The 19113-nt window shown below is 39.6% G+C and overlaps 3 protein-coding genes across 4 annotated transcripts in view; all 3 read right to left on the bottom strand.

Moving 5' to 3' along the window:
• Positions 1-18856, bottom strand: part of LOC117245898 (uncharacterized) — a 112952-nt gene extending 94096 nt beyond the window's left edge. Inside the window, exons 1-3 of the mRNA XM_078163806.1 lie at positions 18758-18856; positions 17672-17768; positions 16531-16872 (exon numbers count right to left, since the gene is read on the bottom strand). Of these exons, the coding sequence (XP_078019932.1) occupies positions 16531-16872; positions 17672-17759 (430 nt within the window). The 5' untranslated portion in view covers positions 17760-17768; positions 18758-18856. The remainder of the gene's footprint in view (positions 1-16530; positions 16873-17671; positions 17769-18757) is intronic.
• On the bottom strand, positions 632-11124 carry LOC117245882 (butyrophilin subfamily 3 member A2-like). 2 transcript variants are annotated; one of them, XM_078163902.1, is made up of 11 exons: positions 11078-11124; positions 10533-10609; positions 7472-7813; positions 7057-7344; positions 6831-6947; positions 6461-6618; positions 4074-4115; positions 3843-3947; positions 1552-1656; positions 1338-1451; positions 632-1213 (listed from the first exon to the last, which is right to left on the bottom strand). In XM_078163902.1, exons 2-11 carry the CDS (start codon positions 10600-10602, stop codon positions 1181-1183), a joined length of 1374 nt encoding a protein of 457 aa, XP_078020028.1. In that variant the 5' UTR covers positions 10603-10609; positions 11078-11124; the 3' UTR covers positions 632-1180. The 2 variants fall into 2 exon arrangements, with proteins under 2 accessions (XP_078020028.1, XP_078020029.1); XM_078163903.1 differs by lacking the exon at positions 4074-4115.
• The window catches only part of LOC117246012 (uncharacterized), a 54226-nt gene continuing 46978 nt past the window's right edge, over positions 11866-19113 (bottom strand). The window contains exons 2-3 of the mRNA XM_078164008.1: positions 15834-15953; positions 11866-13380 (exon numbers count right to left, since the gene is read on the bottom strand). Of these exons, the coding sequence (XP_078020134.1) occupies positions 12875-13380; positions 15834-15942 (615 nt within the window). The 5' untranslated portion in view covers positions 15943-15953 and the 3' untranslated portion in view covers positions 11866-12874. The remainder of the gene's footprint in view (positions 13381-15833; positions 15954-19113) is intronic.

Here is a 19113-nt window from a genome sequence, read left to right as displayed (position 1 = left end):
GTGGGACAAACAAACACTGGACTTTCATCCAGGAGTCCAGTCAAAAGTCAGTGGAGTTATTTTAATAACAACATAGTGTGCCTGAATGAGTAGCATGCAACGCACGTGAAGTGACATTACGTTAGGAAGAACTGTACTTATTTTAAGTCAAACCATGGTTGTTGTTTTTTTGGTAGACCTAATCATATGCTTTTGTTGCCTAAACATAAAGAAATAAACAAAAATGTAGTAGGTTATTTTGAAAAAAAAAAAAGACTGTGTGCATATAATGAGCAGAAACGGTACATTTCCTATTAAATCTGAAGATGGCCGACACAACGTCAAAAACTGACACAGGACGCTACCTAGCGCATCATATTTTCATATTTTGTTGTGACAAAGTTGCTGTATTTGACAAGCTGGGATGAGAAGTCATTGGTTTCAACGTATCTGCTTTATAATAACATACAAATTTAACATAAACGTGCATTGCCAATTTTTATTCTAGAAATTGCATGACGGTATGGTCATGCAGATTGTGGGTATGGCTAAGACAAAATGTAAACATTAATGATGAGAAAATGTGCGTACATACTTGTCTTATGCTGTGTTAATTGTAGGGAACAGAAACAACGAATCAACTTACATTCAAACATCATGTTTTATTTTGAAAAGTATTCAATTTCCACTAAATGTTTTTCTCTAAATGGTAAACAACATCTTATAAAACAATACAGTTTTAATACAGAACACATTCTTTACAAATATTGTTTTAATTCCACTTTATAACAACACAATAATAAAGCAAAACTATCACCCTATTAAAGAATGCTACAAAAACTTCTCCAAAACTTAAATGACAAAATATGTTGCTGGTACAGAGTCAAGGAATTGTTTTGTATAAAGACTCTATTGGTCACATTAAGTTATGATCATAAAGTATTCATCTGAAAATCTAAGAGGAGTCTGCGAAGGATGGATGATGGGTTTTCAGGTTTAAATACAGAGGGTAGATTACTGGAATTCCCTCTGACATGCTCTTCATGTTCAAGCACCTCCATTTCTTAAAAAATCTTTAATCTTTTTTTTTGTATTTTTTTTCCATGGGCACATTTTGTGTTGTATTTGTAAGTAAGTACAAAAAAAAAAAAAAAATAAAAAATACCAGCACAGTTTATTATATCAGCGTGCTTGTCCAGCTTCATGGATGGCTGACTATCTTGCTGTCCATCATCTGTTGGTGGTGAAGAAGCAAAAACAAAAAAGACAGTGTTGTGGTTAAAATGAACAAAATTATGACATAAGATGGCCATGATGAAATCATATATTTGGCCGTGTGATGTGACATGATATCAGACCTCTCCCATTGGGCTTGTAAGTGTGACTTTTTCGACAGCGCTCCAGGACTTCTGTTGATCCCAAACTACATCAGTTGGAGGGCTGTGGTTTCCTCCACCATCTGACGCCCAGATCTGTAAAGGTACAGTACAAGCTTGGCGAAGAAACGCAGAGCTTTACATTAAAGTTGCAGAGTTTTATGTTTTAATTCAGTGTATCTCAAGTAAAACTTACTGTAACCATGTTTCCAGCTTCAAGGCTGAACCCCCCAGGAAACTTATAGGAGATGGTACTCCCGTTGACCTCTATGTTGACCTTACAGTTAACCAGCAGTTGGTTCTGAAAGACAACATCGGACCAAGAATACATTTTTGATCATGAAGGATTGCAGCCTAAAGCTAGATCCTGAATCAGCCAGTGTTGGGAAGTGGTCTAAATTCAGACTGCATAGGTTCAGATTGCCAGTTGCTTGGCCTCCAGTATTTCTGCTTGCAACCTTCTCGACAACCCCTCATCCAAATGACTTTACACTTGTCAGTGCACTTCCTTTGGTCCTCAGCAAGGCACTTGTCATGACATAGTTGCGTTCCAGAGCAGTGCTACAGTATACATGTCATCTGGGTGTGAAAATTTCACAAACATTTTACAGCAGTGGCCGTCAAATGGTGGCCCGCGGTCCGGAGCCACCTATTTCCGGAGCGCGAGCCGCTTATTTGCGGACTGCAAGCTGAACACGTGACTCCTTCACTGTGTGTGTGTGTGGTTTGGTCAGCACCTGTAAATGGGCTGTCATCTCCATGCCAACGATGCGCTGATAGGCTGTTTGCTTTTTTTACTTTAGCTTTTGAAGCAGTACGCTCACAAATGAACACTTGCATCAGTGTGTTCCCCTGGCCATCACACCATTTGTGCCAAAGTTCAAAGTCTTGGCAACAGACACAAGATGTCATGCAGTGTTTGACACAATATAAAAAAGTTTTTCATTGCACTCTGATTCCTGAGTTCTTGAGACATTTGTTTACCAAAGGATTCTATGGAGGGGTTGATTTATCGTTAAATTGAAAGGGACATTTTGTTTTATTTTAGCATGTATGTTAATTTTTGAATTCCTGAGATCCTTGATTCACCTTGGTCCTTTGTGTCTACATTGAAAAAGGAAAGGTGTCTCTAACCCCCCTCCTGATATATTTGTTTTAGATTCTTTGCAGGGGTTTTGTTTTGTTTTGTTTTATTTGAGTATTTATTTGAGTTTATGTCAAAATGGAAATGGCATTTTATTTAAATTTTAGTAAGTATTTTGTTGTCTTGAATAAAAAGGACAATTTGTTTTGAATATGACAGTATTATGGCTTGACCAAGGATGGACCTTTGACTCATTGAAAAATGCCTTTGTGGACCTTTAAGATTTGTATTAGAGTACACCTGCTTTACAGCCTTAATTAAGTCAAATCTCAGCTATTTCTGGCGACAAAGGCGTTTATTTCGAAAGTTAGAGGACATCACTGATGCTTGAAATGTTTGACTTTGCCACAATGTGACATCTCTAGTTTCTCTTTCTCTTTTTCTTGAACTCACTGTAGCAGGTGACAGACAGCAAATTGTACCCAGCATGGTGTTTGGAAGTAAGAAAGGGGCTGTAGTGTTTGCTTTTGCTCAAAAGGTAAAACACCTACAAGAATAAACAGCGCTGCACCGAACCAAGAAACACTCCCGTTGGTAGGTGACCAAATTCAAACTCAATTGTTTGACAAAATGACGGCTAACTGGTAACAAGCAATCTCATATAACAGTTAAACAATAAGGTAAACATTTTTCTGGAAACATTTGATGTGAGAAATAGGCAACTCAGTGACAGAATCTTGGTTTATATTTGAGCAGTGCCGCTTAGTTTTACTGTTGATTGCCTCCATTTTCATTATGCAGGACACAGTAGGCTATGGTGCCCATTTCCTGTTCACAAACTCTCACTATTAGAGCTAATCAGGGCACTAAAATGTGTTTCTGAAAACATTTTAGGCAAGAAATAAGCACTGCCTAATTTCACCAGTTTGTTCTGAGTGTGAGAGACAGAGAGAGAGAGGAGTGGGTCACTTGATCCATTTTATACTCTTCATGTCTATGGTGGCAGCATGAGTGACAGGCAATACGATAACGCATAGGCACAGCCTGCAATTTGAGCAATAGGCATCAAAATGCCATCGAATACATGTCATCTAGCAATGTTTGACTAGTCGGGGAGCAGGGAGATCTAGGCAATGGTTAGATGGAGGAATGTTCACCATAGTTCATGCACATGTACAACCCACATTATTATGATTCAAAGCTGGTGGAAAATTTGTGTCATGTGTACTTCTAATGGTAGAAACACACTACTAAAAAATCGTAGTCCCTGTGGCACTGAGGACAAGTGTGAAGTTGATTGGACGAACAGATGTCGATGAAATTGAAGAACAGACAGACAGATTCTCCTTCCATTATATACTTATATATTTCAAATGGTTCTCGCATGCATACATTAACATTACCTCACTGGACTTGTTTCTGAGACGAACAAATTTGCCACCCTGGTCGACCTCGTCAAAAATGACACGGCTATTGGTTGCTATCTCCTGGCTGTCAGGGCTGGGTTTCTGATGGAGGGGACAGGCAAAATACACAGTTACTGAGCCACAGCACCAAGAGGAGGTAAAGTGGTGGTGAAAAATCAATTTGCAGATGGAAACAAGAGATGAACACAAACTGTGGCAAACACATACCTGCTCAAGCTGAAATTGTTTCCCTTCCTTCAGTGGAGAAACCTATTTACAGTTCAAAGCAGTATTTCACTCATGGTTTATTGTAAACAATTAAAATATGTCTGGTGTTACTGGAAGCAAATTACTGGACCTCCTATTGTCCACATGGCAAATCCAAAGCCTGTTGTGTTGCTTTGTTTTTAAGTAGATACACATTCTGGTGAAATAAGTGAAACCACTGGAGTCTCTAGTCTCTAGTTTAGAAATTGGTCAGTCTAATATGTGACACATAGTGATGGTGTCGTTTCAGGAAATGTCTCTACTGTCTAAAACATACTGTAGTTGCGTTTGAGAGACTTGCAAGTTAAATAATTTGCTTTGCATTGTATCTGACCAGACCTTTACCAAGTAGTTATTTTAATCCAAACCATGAAGTTTCCATAACCCTAAGCCAAGTTGTGTTATTTTTTAAACAGTCAATAGGAGCATAACATCCAGCCTGTTCTCATTCCAAGGGCATCAAATACTGCCGCTTTGTCACGGCCCTCAGTTTGTGATATCAGCGCCAAAGGCACCTCTTACTGTCTTTATAAGACACACCGAGCTGTCAAGTAACTTCACTGTAAACTCATCCACAGCAATACTTGACGCTGAAAGCAACTGACATAGTATAAAGAGCAAGAAAGTCTGTGTAAGGTTGGAGGGAGTGAGGATGGGTGGGTCAAACAAAACCAGACATTTATGCAGGAGACCACAGTTCATGTGCATTGTGTCTCATTATACCATTTACTTATGGTTGTTGCGCTCTGTCGTCACTCACAAAACAGACTTGCTCAACAGTACGTAACAAACACACTTATTTTAACCCAAAACATGATATTGTTGCTAAACCTAACCGAGCAGTTTTGTAGCCTAAACCTAACTGTGACTGATCCACAACACTGACCACTTGTTACAGTGTGTTTCAGCTGTGTGTCCACTGTGTTCGCATTCTGTTGTCATGAACCTCTGCTTTGTCAGGGATTTCGGTGTCACGCTGCGCTGGTTATCCGCAGCATGCTCCGCCGTCCGTCAACACCCACCGGCTGCGTTTGCTGTGCGGAGCAGTGCAGCTCCGCCGGACAGCGGGAGTCACGAGGACCCACGAGATCTCACGAATTCACGAATAATCGCGCAATATAACAAGATGTAGTTTCTATAAACAGAACCACAAAACCAGAGGAGTAGTAGGAAGACATCTGGGTGCACCTCCATGATTAACATCTCCTCGTCCATGGTGTCAACGGGGTGAAATGACGTCTGAAAACCTCTGACCTGTTGACTTCAGGCCTGCCTCCCCCCATTATGATGTTTTCAAGGTGTAGTGCAGGGAAATATGACCCGCCGTGAACACTGTGTATTTTATTTTGAAAATTAACCGGATGTTTTATTTTGGTTCTGTGCACGACTTCCTGCCCCGCATGATCTGCTCTGTGCTGACTTGCTGCATTGTGCTCCGGCGTCCGGCAAAAATAGAAGTCCTGCTATCTGTTGCGGAGGGCTCCGGAGCGCCGCAGCTGAGACGGAGCCGGAACGCAGCACAGCCGCAGCCGGTGGAAACACACACATTGACTAGAATTGAAACGTATCGGCTCCACTGCCGTTCTGGAGCGCAGGCGCAACCAACATGCATCTGGTGGAATTTGGGGGTCAGACACCGATGCCCAAAGCTACCTTTAGCAGCGGTATGATACACTACCAGGTGGCGTCAGGTTGTAACTTGGCCAGATGGAACCTTTTACGATGTTAAGATATGCCTCCAATCGGCCGGACAGCGCCTGTCACAGCAGTATGAGATACGGATAGATGGCACTGGTTGTGGTGCTATGATACGCTGCTGGTAATAACATATCATAAGGAGCTGGAAGGTCTCTAGGGTTTGTGGGGTTTGTGGATGGGTCCGACAAACCCCAGACATTCACCTGGGAGGCTGCTGTTTGCTTCAGACATGAATGTAAAGCCAAACCATGATGCTTTTCTCTAAAGCTAAAGCGCATATTGACATTCTGTCCCACAAATAAACAGCAGACACAGAAGGATACCTCGCACATAATATGTAGACATGAAAGTCCACAACAAAGCATCGATATGTGAAGATTTGGGATGAGAACGTTTTGGTGTGTCACATAGAATCGCCAAACCCCTTTGCGTCAGTACGAGACGCCAAGGGGCATGACAAAGCATTGGTATTTGATAAACTGATAATGAGATCAGGTCGATCAAGTCAGAAAATGCATCCACAACTTGTTTATCCTTAAACAAGTTGTGGCATATTTTTTGAGAAAATATCAATGAGAAACGCATGGTTATTGTCATTTATAACTCTTTAAAACAATAACTATAAAAAAAAGTCTTCATTCGTTACTTACATGTGTGGTCCCCTTTTCTCTTGACCCCATGTCCTGAGCCTTGTTGTGCTCCGTCTTTGATTTAAGAAGTGGGTCACTTTGAGACTGACCCTCAGTGTTGTTACTTTGAGATGTGTTCTTTTCTCCTTCAGTTTTTTGCTCTTTGCTCCTTTCAATCTCTGTTTGAAACCAATGGTAGAATTATAGTTCAGAACACAGCTGATTGTGTAAACGTAAGATGCAGACATGCAATACTATGTTGTTGTTTTTTCAGTTTCCAATGTGTCTCCAATCTCACAGAAATTTCTTTAAACACTTCTGAATAAACTCACATAAAACTAATAAGGTTCCATGTTTGAACACCTAAAGAGTCGGCTCATTTTTTGCTCACCTTTTTTGTTTTGTCTCCATTTCCAGACAAAAAAGACAACCATGAAAACAAACAGGAGGCCAAACAACACACTAGTGGCAATAGAAGCAGTACAGCTGGTAGGAAGGAAGAAATCCTCTGAAATCATGAAGGAGAGGAAAACACTTATTGAAAACTAAAAGATGAGAAAACATAAGGTGTGTGTTTCTGTCATGAACTGGAAGCTGATTCTTAGAAATGATTCTACCTGGAACCTGGATGTGTGTCTCTGTGGTCTGGTTGATGTTCCTCTGTTGGACTCTACAGGTGAAGCTGTTGCTGTGTCTCTTCTCCACAGTCACTCTGCTGCTGACAGTATAGAGGTCATCAGGACCTCTGACTGTCTCTGTAGGTCCAGCAGAGAGGAGCTTTCCCTCACCGTCCAGCCACAACACCTCAGGCTCTGGATGCCAGCCTGCAGACTCACACTGTAACACCACTCCTCTCTTGTCTCTGTCGATCCCTGCTAAAGTTATGACCGGTGAAGAAACGGCACCTTGTGATGAGAAAGTTATGAGATTAATATCCTTTTGTCGTGCTGCATATTTAAAAATGTTGATGGTGAATGCATTTTGATGAGGACACTGATGCTCATCTTTCAAAACTCACAAAGTCTGACTTACCAACACTGATCTGGATAAAAGCTTCTTTACGTAATGAGGGAAGGAAGCATTTGTATTTTCCTGCATCAGAGATTTTCACTCTGAGGAGTTTCAGGGAGACGTTTCCGTTGATCAGCTGATCCACAAACAGCGCAGTGCGGTAATTATACAGCGGATTCTGACTCTGATGCACCAGTCGTCCATCTTGGTGAACATGGACGTATTCTGGGTCCAAACCAGGTCTGGTCCACTCTACTGTCCTGGAACTGGCACTGGTGGGAGGATCAAGGCGACATGGTAGAATGACATCATCACCAGCCAGGGCTACGATTGGTTGAGGTGAACAAATTAGGTTCGACTGCCCTGTAAAGAGAAGAAACAACCTGGGTGCTAATGGATGGCCTCACCATGTGTGTGTGCAATGTTATACACCAGTGGATCTTCTGTGGGAGGCCAGATTCATGCTGGCAAAACAGATTATTTTGCCCTGCTTTAAAGTGCTCAAGCAAAACGTCAAGCTACATGAGGTAATGTTAATGTTAATCACAGTTAGCCTATGCTAGCATGTAGCAGGAAGGGAGAAAAGAAAAGAGCAGCCCTTTTCACCCTGACAGGACATGAAGTAGAAATAAACGAGACACACCTGTGAGCTGGGGGAGGGGGAACAAAACCAGGAGACTACTGAAGGTTTTAAGCTGCTAGGTGGAAGAGAGCAGTGATGTGCATAAAGTAATCAGAGTGAGTAACTACGTGCTGCTTGAAGTGTTTTGATCCCTGCAGCCGGTTTGTTCTGCTGTCTCTTTGAGCTGCTCAGGTGTAGCTGTGGACTTTGTTGGACCCACACAAAGAAGTTAAGATAAGTCTACAGCTCTCCAGGCTCCTCATAGTATCCTACCTCAGGTTAACGTGCATTACTTTATCTTCAACTCTTCAACCTGGCACTACCTCTTACTCTGCTCACTGCCTCCTTTTACATTGTTTATTTAAAGGGAATTTTGTTGGTTACAAAACATTGAACAAATATTATGATATGATTTTTTTTAAATCACTAAAGAGAGCTGCGTAGACGTGTTAGTTAGTTGTTAGTCTCTATATACAGACTCTACATTCAGTGAATGTAGAGTCTGTAGGCAAACCCCGGAGATCTTGCCTCCGGATGAAGAGCGGAAGAGCCCTGGTTTCCGGTTGTAGGCTGTTTGTAGTCCGCGTGATATTGACCAATCATGTTTGAGCCGGCTGCAGTTGTTGCCAGATTAAACGCTCCGTGCAGTGAACTAATGAGGCGGAACATTATTGGCGTCACTGCAAACTCTGAATCCATTGTGCCAACAGAAATTCGCCTCCTCCGCCCAAATCAAACCGGAATGCCAAAAAATCGGGGGTCTGCCCCCAGAGGCTGTATCGCCGTCTGCCGGAAGTCAGACATCGAATACAGCCGATGGGTTCCGACAATGGTTGGTTGCAGACTTAGCAAATCTCCATTGGGGACTACTAGCAATTTAAAGGGTACCCTCAGTATTTTTCAACCTGGACAACATTTTCTCATGTTTATCTTTCCAAGTGACTAATGGCAACAATAGTTTTTGAAACTGGTCCAGTGTTGAGTGAGAGCACTACAGCTGGCAGCAGCAAAACAGGCTGCAATGTAACCATTTGGGGCAATTGTGCATCACCAATTAACGTCCACTCAAAGTGCTAGTTTCAGCCACTGAGTGTGTCTGACAACATTATGGACAGGATAACTACACAGATAGACCTTTTTGTTTAAACAGTCTTGAAATCACCATCGCCAAATCCACCAGACTCCATTTAACATAACAGTAATTTAATCATCGTAGAACACACTTCATTCAAAGTCCACAAAAAAAAAAATCCAAAGCCGTGTTGATTCGTCTTTCTACTGTTGCAACGATCAACAACTCTGGTTTGGTTGAAATAAAACCTTATTCACCCAGTTAGATGTGAAAATGCCGGCTTTATATACACTAACATTACTGCTTATTTAAATGTCTGGTGGCGTTGGCGATTTCAGGGCTGTTTCAGGTCGTACAGAAAGGATTTTCTCTTTTAAACAAAGAGTCTGTCTCTGTAAGGATCCTTTCCGTAATGTTGTTAAACACTTAAAACAGTCTGAGCTTGTCAGTGATAAAAACAGTTTTTCATGGACATATATTGAGGGTGCACAAATGCCATAAGTAATTACAATGCAGCCTGTTTCACTGCTGCCGGCTACAGCCCTCTCACTCAATACTGGACCAGTTTTGACCAGTTTTGACTACAAAAATTACATACAAATACAAATACAATATTATTGTTCCCGTTGGTCACGTGGACACAAACATGTGAGAAAACAGTTGTCTTCACGCTAAGGAAAGGTATTTTGTGAATTCCAGTTTTAAAATCTACAAGAAAGTCAGTCAATTACAGCCCAGCTGCCAGAAGAAAATTTTCGGCATTTCTGTAAATCATGGATATCAGTGTTTCTTAAGTGACGTAATATATGAGTTGACTTTGTCATTAGGAGGTGGAAGGGATGGTGAATGGCATAACACCTAAATAAGACACCTGCCAAGCTGCAGATTGTAGTAAGAGAACCAACAAAGAATAAAATCTTGGCAGGAAACAAGGCATCGCTCTTGTTTCCTGCCAAGATAGTGCCATGAAAACTGATTGTCTTTACCAAGACATCAAATTTCCTGCCAGGAGAGTGCCATCGACGTCTTCTTCAGCCATTATTGTGCCACCAAAACAAGGTAACATGCCAAAATTTTCCTTGAGATTGTCTTGAGAACAGACTAAAATTTATATAGTTATTGTTGAGATTGCAATAGACTAAGAGGCTAGATAGTTGCTATTTTGGCAGATCTATCAAACCACCTGTTACCAACCAGATGCTCTTATCAGCTGCAGATCGCTGGTTGTAAAATATGAATATGGTGATTATTTTTTTCAAAATCTTAAGTTGTTGTGAAAGAATTACTTTAATTACTGTTTATTATTCTTACTGGTCTCCTAAAACTATACACTGTATAAACACATGACTTAGTTCCTGAGCATGTATGAATGCAGTGAGTCAGGTTACCTGTGGTTACTGGGAGGCTGCAGAGGACAAACAGCCAAAATCCAAACCAGATGAATGGACGCATTTTCATCTGTGAACTAAAGAAACAAATCAGGCTGCTGAGACTCAGACAGGTCACTTTAGTTTCAGCTTTGTTGTGAGGGAGGAATTCTGGCTGTTAACAGTCTGTACATGGAGTACTAACTTTAATCACATTGAAGCAGCATCACATTCGTCACATTCTCTTGTAGTCAAATCATACAATACTGAAACAGGTGATATCTATTTATTCTGGTTGTTTACATATTTACAGTTAATGTTCCTAAGTCAGGTCACTTAATTCAGTTACAGAAAACGCAGGAGCCTCCATGATCCAAGATGTCTGTCTGCTTACACTTTCCTACATAATTGCTGCTGCAGTGCTACACATTTATTTTCAGGGCAAAAAGCAGTAAAAACAAACTGTAATAACAAAACACGAGCCTCAGAAAAGTATCAGGTAATTATTTAGTTACTAAGAGAACATATAAAATTGTGAGTCAAAAGTAATGTTGAAGTCATCTTACCTTGAAGCAAAGCTACACGTTGTTTGTTGTCAGATTGGACTTTGGCCGATTTTGGAGTGTATGATTTTATTGTGATGGGCGGGCTACTGGTTTTACATTACAGAAACATTTCCTCATACGAACACTTCGACCAACTGCTGCAATGAGGAGTGTCTTTGCTGCACAGGCTGCAGTGTGTTAATGATTTAGAGCACTTCAGTCTCTTAAACACTTTGGTTCACTTTATTTTGACTTTTTGTTTATTTCCAATAAACAAACTACAACTTTAGCAAATCTAATACACAAAGGTTTGTGAATTAATATGTTTATTTGAATACAACGTGAACATCAAGGGGGAAAACACTTCAAGAGAACATTTGCAGCATTTAAGCATTTTCTATGTCCCCGATTTTTGACTGTTCACTCAGCCCTATAAAGTAAAACAGACTCCACACTGGACTTATTTGAATGTGTTCATCTTTTATATGGAAAACCTGCCAGCAGAATGTTTGTGTATAAAATACAGAGAAATATATATTCTAAAATCGTTATGTTTCCTACGTTTAAAGTAGCCTGCTGTTATGTTTCACTCTCTGTCTAATGATCTGATGTTTGGTGATTTATCAGTCAGATAGAATTTGAGTAAACCAGGCAGAGTGCTGCTATATGTACATGTTGGTGCATTTATTATTTGAATATATTTTTATGGTGAGTATAAAGTTTATTAATAAATTGCAACTGTTTTATTCTCACTACAGCTCTATTGGTGTTAACTGAAATGCAAAAGTAATTTAACCAATAAAAACATGTGAAAATGCCAAACAAACATATCTTTATTAAAAACAGACACATATTCAAGAATAAAAAAAACTACAATATTCAATAAAAACATCTACAGGTACAAACATTTAATGATACCAAGTTAAAAACTATAACCACAATATTTTAACTGCAATGTTTTTCCTGTTTGCATTTTTCATTTCCATGTGTCCTGTCGTTTTACTTCACTGCTGGTTTTAATTAAGAGCTCTAATAAAATGCAGAAATCAGTACACATTGTACAGTCATATGAGCTCTGTAGGTTATTTAATATACATTATGTAAGTACACCCACAAAATAAAAGTCTAAAGGTCGAATTACACATGTTCCACTGGGAGGGAGCATCATGTAAAATATATTTAAAAAGACACATAAGCTGATTATGTTATTACAATATATTTGAAAGAATAAAAAACATGATACCTAAGACAAAAACACAATATTAGATACATATGTCTGATTTAGCTTTACTTTGGCCAGTTCATTCAGAATCTGTGTTTGTGTCGCCGGATGAATGTCAGTCCAATATTTTCTCTCTTTCAGCTGTTTTTGGTCTCCTCCAGTTCCTGAATATCTGTCTCTTTAGCTGCTGAATGCTTCATTGTGTTCACCAGCCAGTCTTTAAGTGTGTCTGTCTGCGTTTTGCTGCCAAGCAGGAAGGAAAAGAATCATGGTTGGCTGTATTCACACGACATGCTCAACATTAAGTCATGTACTTATCATAAAGTTACAAAGGTTAGGTTGAGCAAAAAACACATATTTTGGCATCGTCATGTTATTCACTTAACAAAGTGACAATGTACCTTAAAATAACTCAAAGTTCACTTGGTTTCTCACAGAGCTCAATCACCGACCTCCTGGGTGAAAGTCATGTCTTTGTTTGACCCATTCACTGCCTCAACCTGCCTTGTAATTCCTCTTTTTTATTACCATCAGCACATTCATCAAGTGACTACAGCCTTCATGATTATTTGGGTGAACTTGCTCCGTGCTGTTGTCTAACTGTCCTCCCTTTCCTCCATTTTCTTCCCTGTAATTCTTATATAGTGATCTATTGTCCTTTTCATTAGATTTTCTGTGTCCATGTTCAGTTGTTGGAGTTCTTTCTTCCTCTCCTCCAGGCTCCAGCTGTTCTCTGTGATGATTTCTTTGAGTTTTGAATATCCCTGAGCTTTTTTAGCTGTTCTATCTCCCTCCTTCTCTGTTACTTCTTTCTCCACTGAATCAACCCTGTCTTCATTCTCCTTCGCTCGTCTCGCTGCCTTCTCCATTTGGTCAGTGAGTTTAACTTTCTGCTTCTCCAGTTCATTCTTCAGCTCACTCAGTGTATCAGTAACCTGTGTCATAGTTTTCAGTTCTTCCTCTTTCTTCTGTAACTGATCCTTCATGTTCTTGATTTCTGCCAAAAGCTGCTCTTTGCTTCTTCTTTCCATCAGAAGCTGCTGCCCTGCGTTCTCCTCTCCGTCTCTCTCCTCTGTTTTTCTCTCAAGTTGTGTCTTGGAACCTGTGTAGAAACAGAAACAGTGTTACAGAGTACTTTTAGAATAAAGCATGAAACTACATTAGACACAGGACCCAAACAGAGTTTGTTGACAGTAGAAACATTATTTCATTTAAATTATAGCAAATAACATCTTCACTGCATTCATTTCAAAATTAAAAAAAAAAGGACATCAGTCCTTCCTTCCTGTCAGAAAGCAAAAACAGATCAATATGTAGCACTACTTAGTTTTTTACCCATATAACATGCTTTGAGAATACATTTTGAATAATAGAATTTGAAATTTAAACATTGTTTAGTTAGTGATGTTTTGGGTCAAACTGTCATTAATTTATGGCCAAATTTTGCAAAAGGTCACAGCACTTGTTGGAACTGGTGGCGCCCCCTATCAAGCAATTTCAAAATAATTTTACACATGTAAAACATCATTAACATTAACAACAGTATTATTTAACATACCCTGCACGTTTTGGAGTGATTGGACAAACAATTTCTGATTTATAGTCTAATTTGTGTTAAACCATGCAGTTTTTTCATTTGTGGTGCCCCCTACCAGTCGATCTGATTAAAACATTTAGGGTATGTTGCTAGTACTTACGTAGATATTTCATTTCCAGCAAGTGTCATAATGATTGGAGTAACCATTAAGGAGTTAGGTCTATTTGCAATGAGATATCTACAAGGTTTTTATGAGTATTGATAACCTTTATCAAATGATGGTCCACAGAAAATTTGGTATAAATAAGAGACACAGTTTAGGAGGAGATGTCAAAAATGTGTTGACGGACCTTAATTGTTTTTTAGGCTTTTTGTGGAACACACTGATCCAGACTTGTGTGTCAAATTTGGTCAAAGTTAATCAGAGTAACAGTATGAGAGGTGTGGCCTTCCCAAAATTAAACATTTGGGCCTTAATTGTAGCACCTCCAACTGGCCAACTGGCGTCATCATTGTTGAGATGCATTTGCACTAGGGATGTAACGATTACCGATATTACAGTAAATTTCGGTTAATTTTTACACAGTAATTACCGTTTATGTTTAAATTAATTGCATTATCGCGGTGAATTATCAGGACATGTAATAACAGCCTCATTCAAGTCTCGCGATGCAGGCGCTGAGTGAATGCGTAGCATGTGTAAACACAGAGAATGAAAACATGGCGGAAGCGGCACTCAGGACAGCTGGTGGAGGACAACTATCCTGTGTGCAGAACATGCAAAAAGAAAATTGCTGCGAAGGGTAGCAACACTACAAATCTGCTGGCTCATCTCCGTGACCGTCATCCACAGCTTTACAGCCAATGCAAGTTATGCTATGCAAACGTCAGTTATTGTGTGAGGGACTTTGGTTTTACTGAGATTGTCATAATGTGTAACTCTCGACGTATGCGGGACATTTGAGCCCTATCTGTCCTCCTAAACGGCGACGAGGTTTTCCGTTTTCGTATAAGACACTTAGGAGCTAATACTAGCTGATTAGCTAATAGCCGTATTAGCAGCTATGTTGCTAATGTTAAGTGTTTCAAAACGAAACGGAGCTGAAAACACTGAGCGGAGCCGACAGAATATAAACCGATGTAACGTAACGCTAATTGAGATCAACTATGATTGAATCACTGTGATTATGGTTATTGTATGGTGAGCTAGAATCGATATAGACGGCCAGTTATGCTTTCTCGACATAAGCTCAAGGAAACAACATAAAACGCTGCCGTGTTAACCTTTAACCGAGAGCATGCACTCCTTTTCTCATACAGGCACTCCTCTCACATGCACACTTCTAATGTGTGAATTATTCTGTGTAATGATGACCATTGCCCTTAGGGTTTTTTGTTTTCTCCTGCACATTTGTGATATCTCTTCTACATATTGTATGTTTTTTGTTCTACTCGTGCATTGTTTTGTTTTATATATATTTTTCCTCTCGTGCTAATAAATAAATAATTAATATATAAATTGTTTACATATTTTGCTGACTGTTAAAATGCACCAGACAAATAAGCTTTGCTCCTGTAATGTGTTTACATATTTTGTTAATTTAAAATAAAATTTTCTGTTGCTGTGCCAATCCCTTGCCCCTTTAATGTGAAAGTTTCATTTTAATATAAGATTTAATATAAGATGTTGGCTGTTAACATTTTGGCATGATAAGGAAGTTACAAGATTTAGTGAAGTTATTTCAATGTATCTATTTTTTGGACATTTTACAGCGCTTAAACAAATATCGCAATATTATCGTTTACCGTGATAATTTGGTCACTATAATCGAGATATCAAATTTTCCATATCGTTACATCCCTAATTTGCACACAACTTCCAATCATTAGTAAACATTTCATGTGTCTGCAATGCGCCATCTCACAGAAATTTGCTAAAACATTTCTGAATAAACTCACATAAAAACAATAAGGTTCCATGATTGAACACCTAAAAAGTCAGCCCATTTTTTGCTTACCTTTTTTGTTTTGTCTCCATTTCCAGACAAAAAGGACAACTGTGAGAACAAACATGAGGCCAAACAACACGCTAGTAACAGTAGAAGCAGTACAGCTGGTTTGAGCCATGAAGAAATCCTCTGAAATCATGAAAGACAGAAAAACACTTATCAGCAACTAAAAGACAAAAATACATAAGGTGTGTGTGTCTGTCATGAACTGGAAGCTGAATGCTAGAAATGATTCTACCTGGAACCTGGATGTGTGTCTCTCTGGTCTGGTTGATGTTCCTCTGTTGGACTCTACAGGTGAAGCTGTTGCTGTGTCTCTTCTCCACAGTCACTCTGCTGCTGACAGTATAGAGGTCATCAGGACCTCTGACTGTCTCTGTAGGTCCAGCAGAGAGGAGCTTTCCCTCACCGTCCAGCCACAACACCTCAGGCTCTGGATACCAGCCTGCAGACTCACACTGTAACACCACTCCTCTGGTGGCTTTATCAATCCCTGCTAAAGTGGTGACAGGTGAGGAGATGGCACCTGACGGGGTGAGAGAGGAGAAATTTCAGTCAGAATTTATTGGTCTAATCTTCAAATGAAATGTACAGCACCGCTTCTACCTCAAGCATCACATCAGTGTCCACACTGTACACATTTAAGGCACTTTGTCCACCAAGCTATAAAAGTTCCATAAGTAGTGCATGTCATCAGTTTACTTACCAACAAGAAGCTCAACAAAATATTCTTTGCTCAGTTTTGGGATGTAGCATCTGTATTTCCCGTTATCAGAGATCCTCACTTTGGACAGATTCAGTGAAATGTCTCCGTGCTTCAGTTTGTCGACCGACAGTGACACTCTTCCCTTGTAGGCCTTGTTTTGGTCGGAGAGAAGTTCCTGACCGTCATGCCACACATGGACAAATCTGGGGACCAGGTCGAGTCTCGCCCACTCCACTATCATGGAAACTGCATCCATGGGAGGTTCCAGCTGGCATGGCAAAACGACATCATCACCAACCATCACCATGACAGCCTGAGGTGGACTGATCTCCTGAGACTGACCTGGAAAACAGAGGGTCTGTATTTTAAATTCACTTTCCCCAGTATTCACCATAGACATGAACTCTTGATCGCAGCTTCTGCTGCATCTCCAGAGTTTAACCTACAAAAAGTTTGCATGTGCAGCAAAACTGTTTCAGAGGCAGAAATAAAAAATGTGATTCATTTACTGGAGGCAAAATCACACAATGACGTAATATAAGTGTAATGTAATGAAGCTTCTGGGACCTAAAATGCTGATCAAAGTCCTTTTAACACAATCTGATCCAAAACAATGCATGCTGATAAATGCTTCAACAAGGACACCACGTTATTCTTTCTGAAGTGATGAATTTCAACACATGACAGGTCAAACAACTAACACATAAAAGACTGGCCCCTTAAATATTTTTTCGTCATAGTCTCGTTACTTTTTATGCATGGAGTAAAACTTTTGCTAATGTGGGCCGACTAGAGCTAACTGTGCTAATAAATGTCCAAACTACAACCAACAGATGCTCAATGATTGACCTGTTCTTGTTTTGTTTTGAACCTTTTATTTTAGTTTGACTGATTTGATCGCGGTGAGTTTGGTGAACACTGGGGTGGAAAGTATTATTCATGTTTAATATTATATTTATTGATTTAAAAAATACACATATATAAGTAAGAAGGGCTACGACTTGATAAATATTCACTTCTTCCTACTGTTTAACATTGTTTAGCTGCTAGCCACTGGCTCAGCTGCCTTCATGTTGAGAACCATGTGGGGACAGCTCATGAGCAGTGTGTGTGTGTGTGTGTGTGTGTGTGTGTGAGTTACCTTCACACAGGTGTGTTAGGAGAAGGAGGACAGCGATGTGTTGGAAAACACTGACTGTTCTGAGAAGTCCATCCTGAGAGTGAACCATCCTGGAGAGCTAAAAATTCAAATACACTTTAATGAAGTATTAAACAGTGGAAACAAAAGGTTTAATATTATTTTATGATGTAAACAAGATTAACTTTGCAGCATAATGCGTGTATAAATATTTAAGTGTGCATCATCTACGATATCATGCAATAACACTGGTAACCTAATTTCAGATTTGCCTGTCACAGCTTTAATTTGAAGTCCCATTCAGAATGTATTAACATTCCAGGAGGCGGTGGGGAATAAAATATCCATTTTTAATTTTCTTCATTATCAAAATAATCCAGTTGTGTGTAAATATATGGGTACACCGCAGACAGGAACTGCTAATGGGTCATTTTGCACTCTTTTAGTGGTGCTGATTTGGCAAAATGTAAAGAAATAGGATAAAACTGGGAGAAGAGACGACAACCTGCTTTAATTCCTTCTGTTGTCATGTTGGCTACAGATAGGCCTATACGTGTGATGTCTGCTAATCTGCACAGAAACATGCAATTGTTTACTTATTTTTTTACCTCTGCTAATTTCATGTAAAAGTCAAATTTCACACATGAAAACATATGAGGTAAAAAGTGTAAGGACAAGCATCTATATGCGGGAAAAACTCAGGGATCAATTTTAAAATGGCCGTCACTCTGCGTGAGATGTGAGGACCAGCTTGCTGAAAATCAGTTGGTAATAGCAGCTGGAAATATTTCTCTGGAGGGGGTGACCAATTACCCAAAATATGCACTCTGTACAAAATTAAAATAAATGTCCAGCGCCAGTAATGTTAAAATCACCTCTCCTAATGACACAAATCCAGTCTGAATGTGGTTTACGGCTACGATCAAGTGTTTGCATACCAGCCTGTCAGTTAGTCGGCTGTGACGGAAGACCTGCTTTCTTTCTCTACATACATGAATACAATTATTCATGTGTTGTTATAAACTTCACTGAAAGCATGATAGCCACTTGAACAAAAAAATAGAATTAAACTTTGAAAATCAGACATACCTGTTGTTGCGTTTCACCTCACCTCCGGTAACTGCAGAAAAAGTCCTCTCATAAAATGATGTGTACTTTGGTATCATAAGGTGAGGTGTGTTCACTTTTATGGCAGCATTTACATGCAGGTGCGCATGAAAGTCCAGTAAACGACAGCACTTTTTTTGTACCAGTTGGATTTAAAGAAACATCAGTGGACACTAGAGCTCTCCTCCAAACCACAACTAAATAATTACAAACCAAAATTTAACTGAACCTTGTCCAGAGCTATAGAAAATAAGCTATAAGTTTTTCCTTTACAGTATTGTGGAAAGCAAACTGTAATACAATGCAGAGAGCATCAGATGTGAGGTCAGAGTTTACAA

This window comes from Epinephelus lanceolatus, chromosome 22, assembly GCF_041903045.1.
Source record: "Epinephelus lanceolatus isolate andai-2023 chromosome 22, ASM4190304v1, whole genome shotgun sequence".
NCBI lineage: Eukaryota > Metazoa > Chordata > Actinopteri > Perciformes > Serranidae > Epinephelus > Epinephelus lanceolatus.
The sequence above is the reverse complement of the archived record's forward strand: the minus strand, read 5'-3'. Positions and strand labels throughout refer to the sequence as shown.

Excerpts from the sequence above, each read along its gene's own strand:
- LOC117245882 (XM_078163902.1), bottom strand. The coding sequence starts at position 10,602 with ATGAAAATGCGTCCATTCATCTGGTTTGGATTTTGGCTGTTTGTCCTC. Across the intron at positions 6,948-7,056 it reads GACACACATCCAGGTTCCAG|AGGATTTCTTCCTTCCTACC; the intron begins GTAGAATCATTT and ends TCATGATTTCAG. Across the intron at positions 6,619-6,830 it reads ATGGAGACAAAACAAAAAAG|AGATTGAAAGGAGCAAAGAG; the intron begins GTGAGCAAAAAA and ends GGTTTCAAACAG.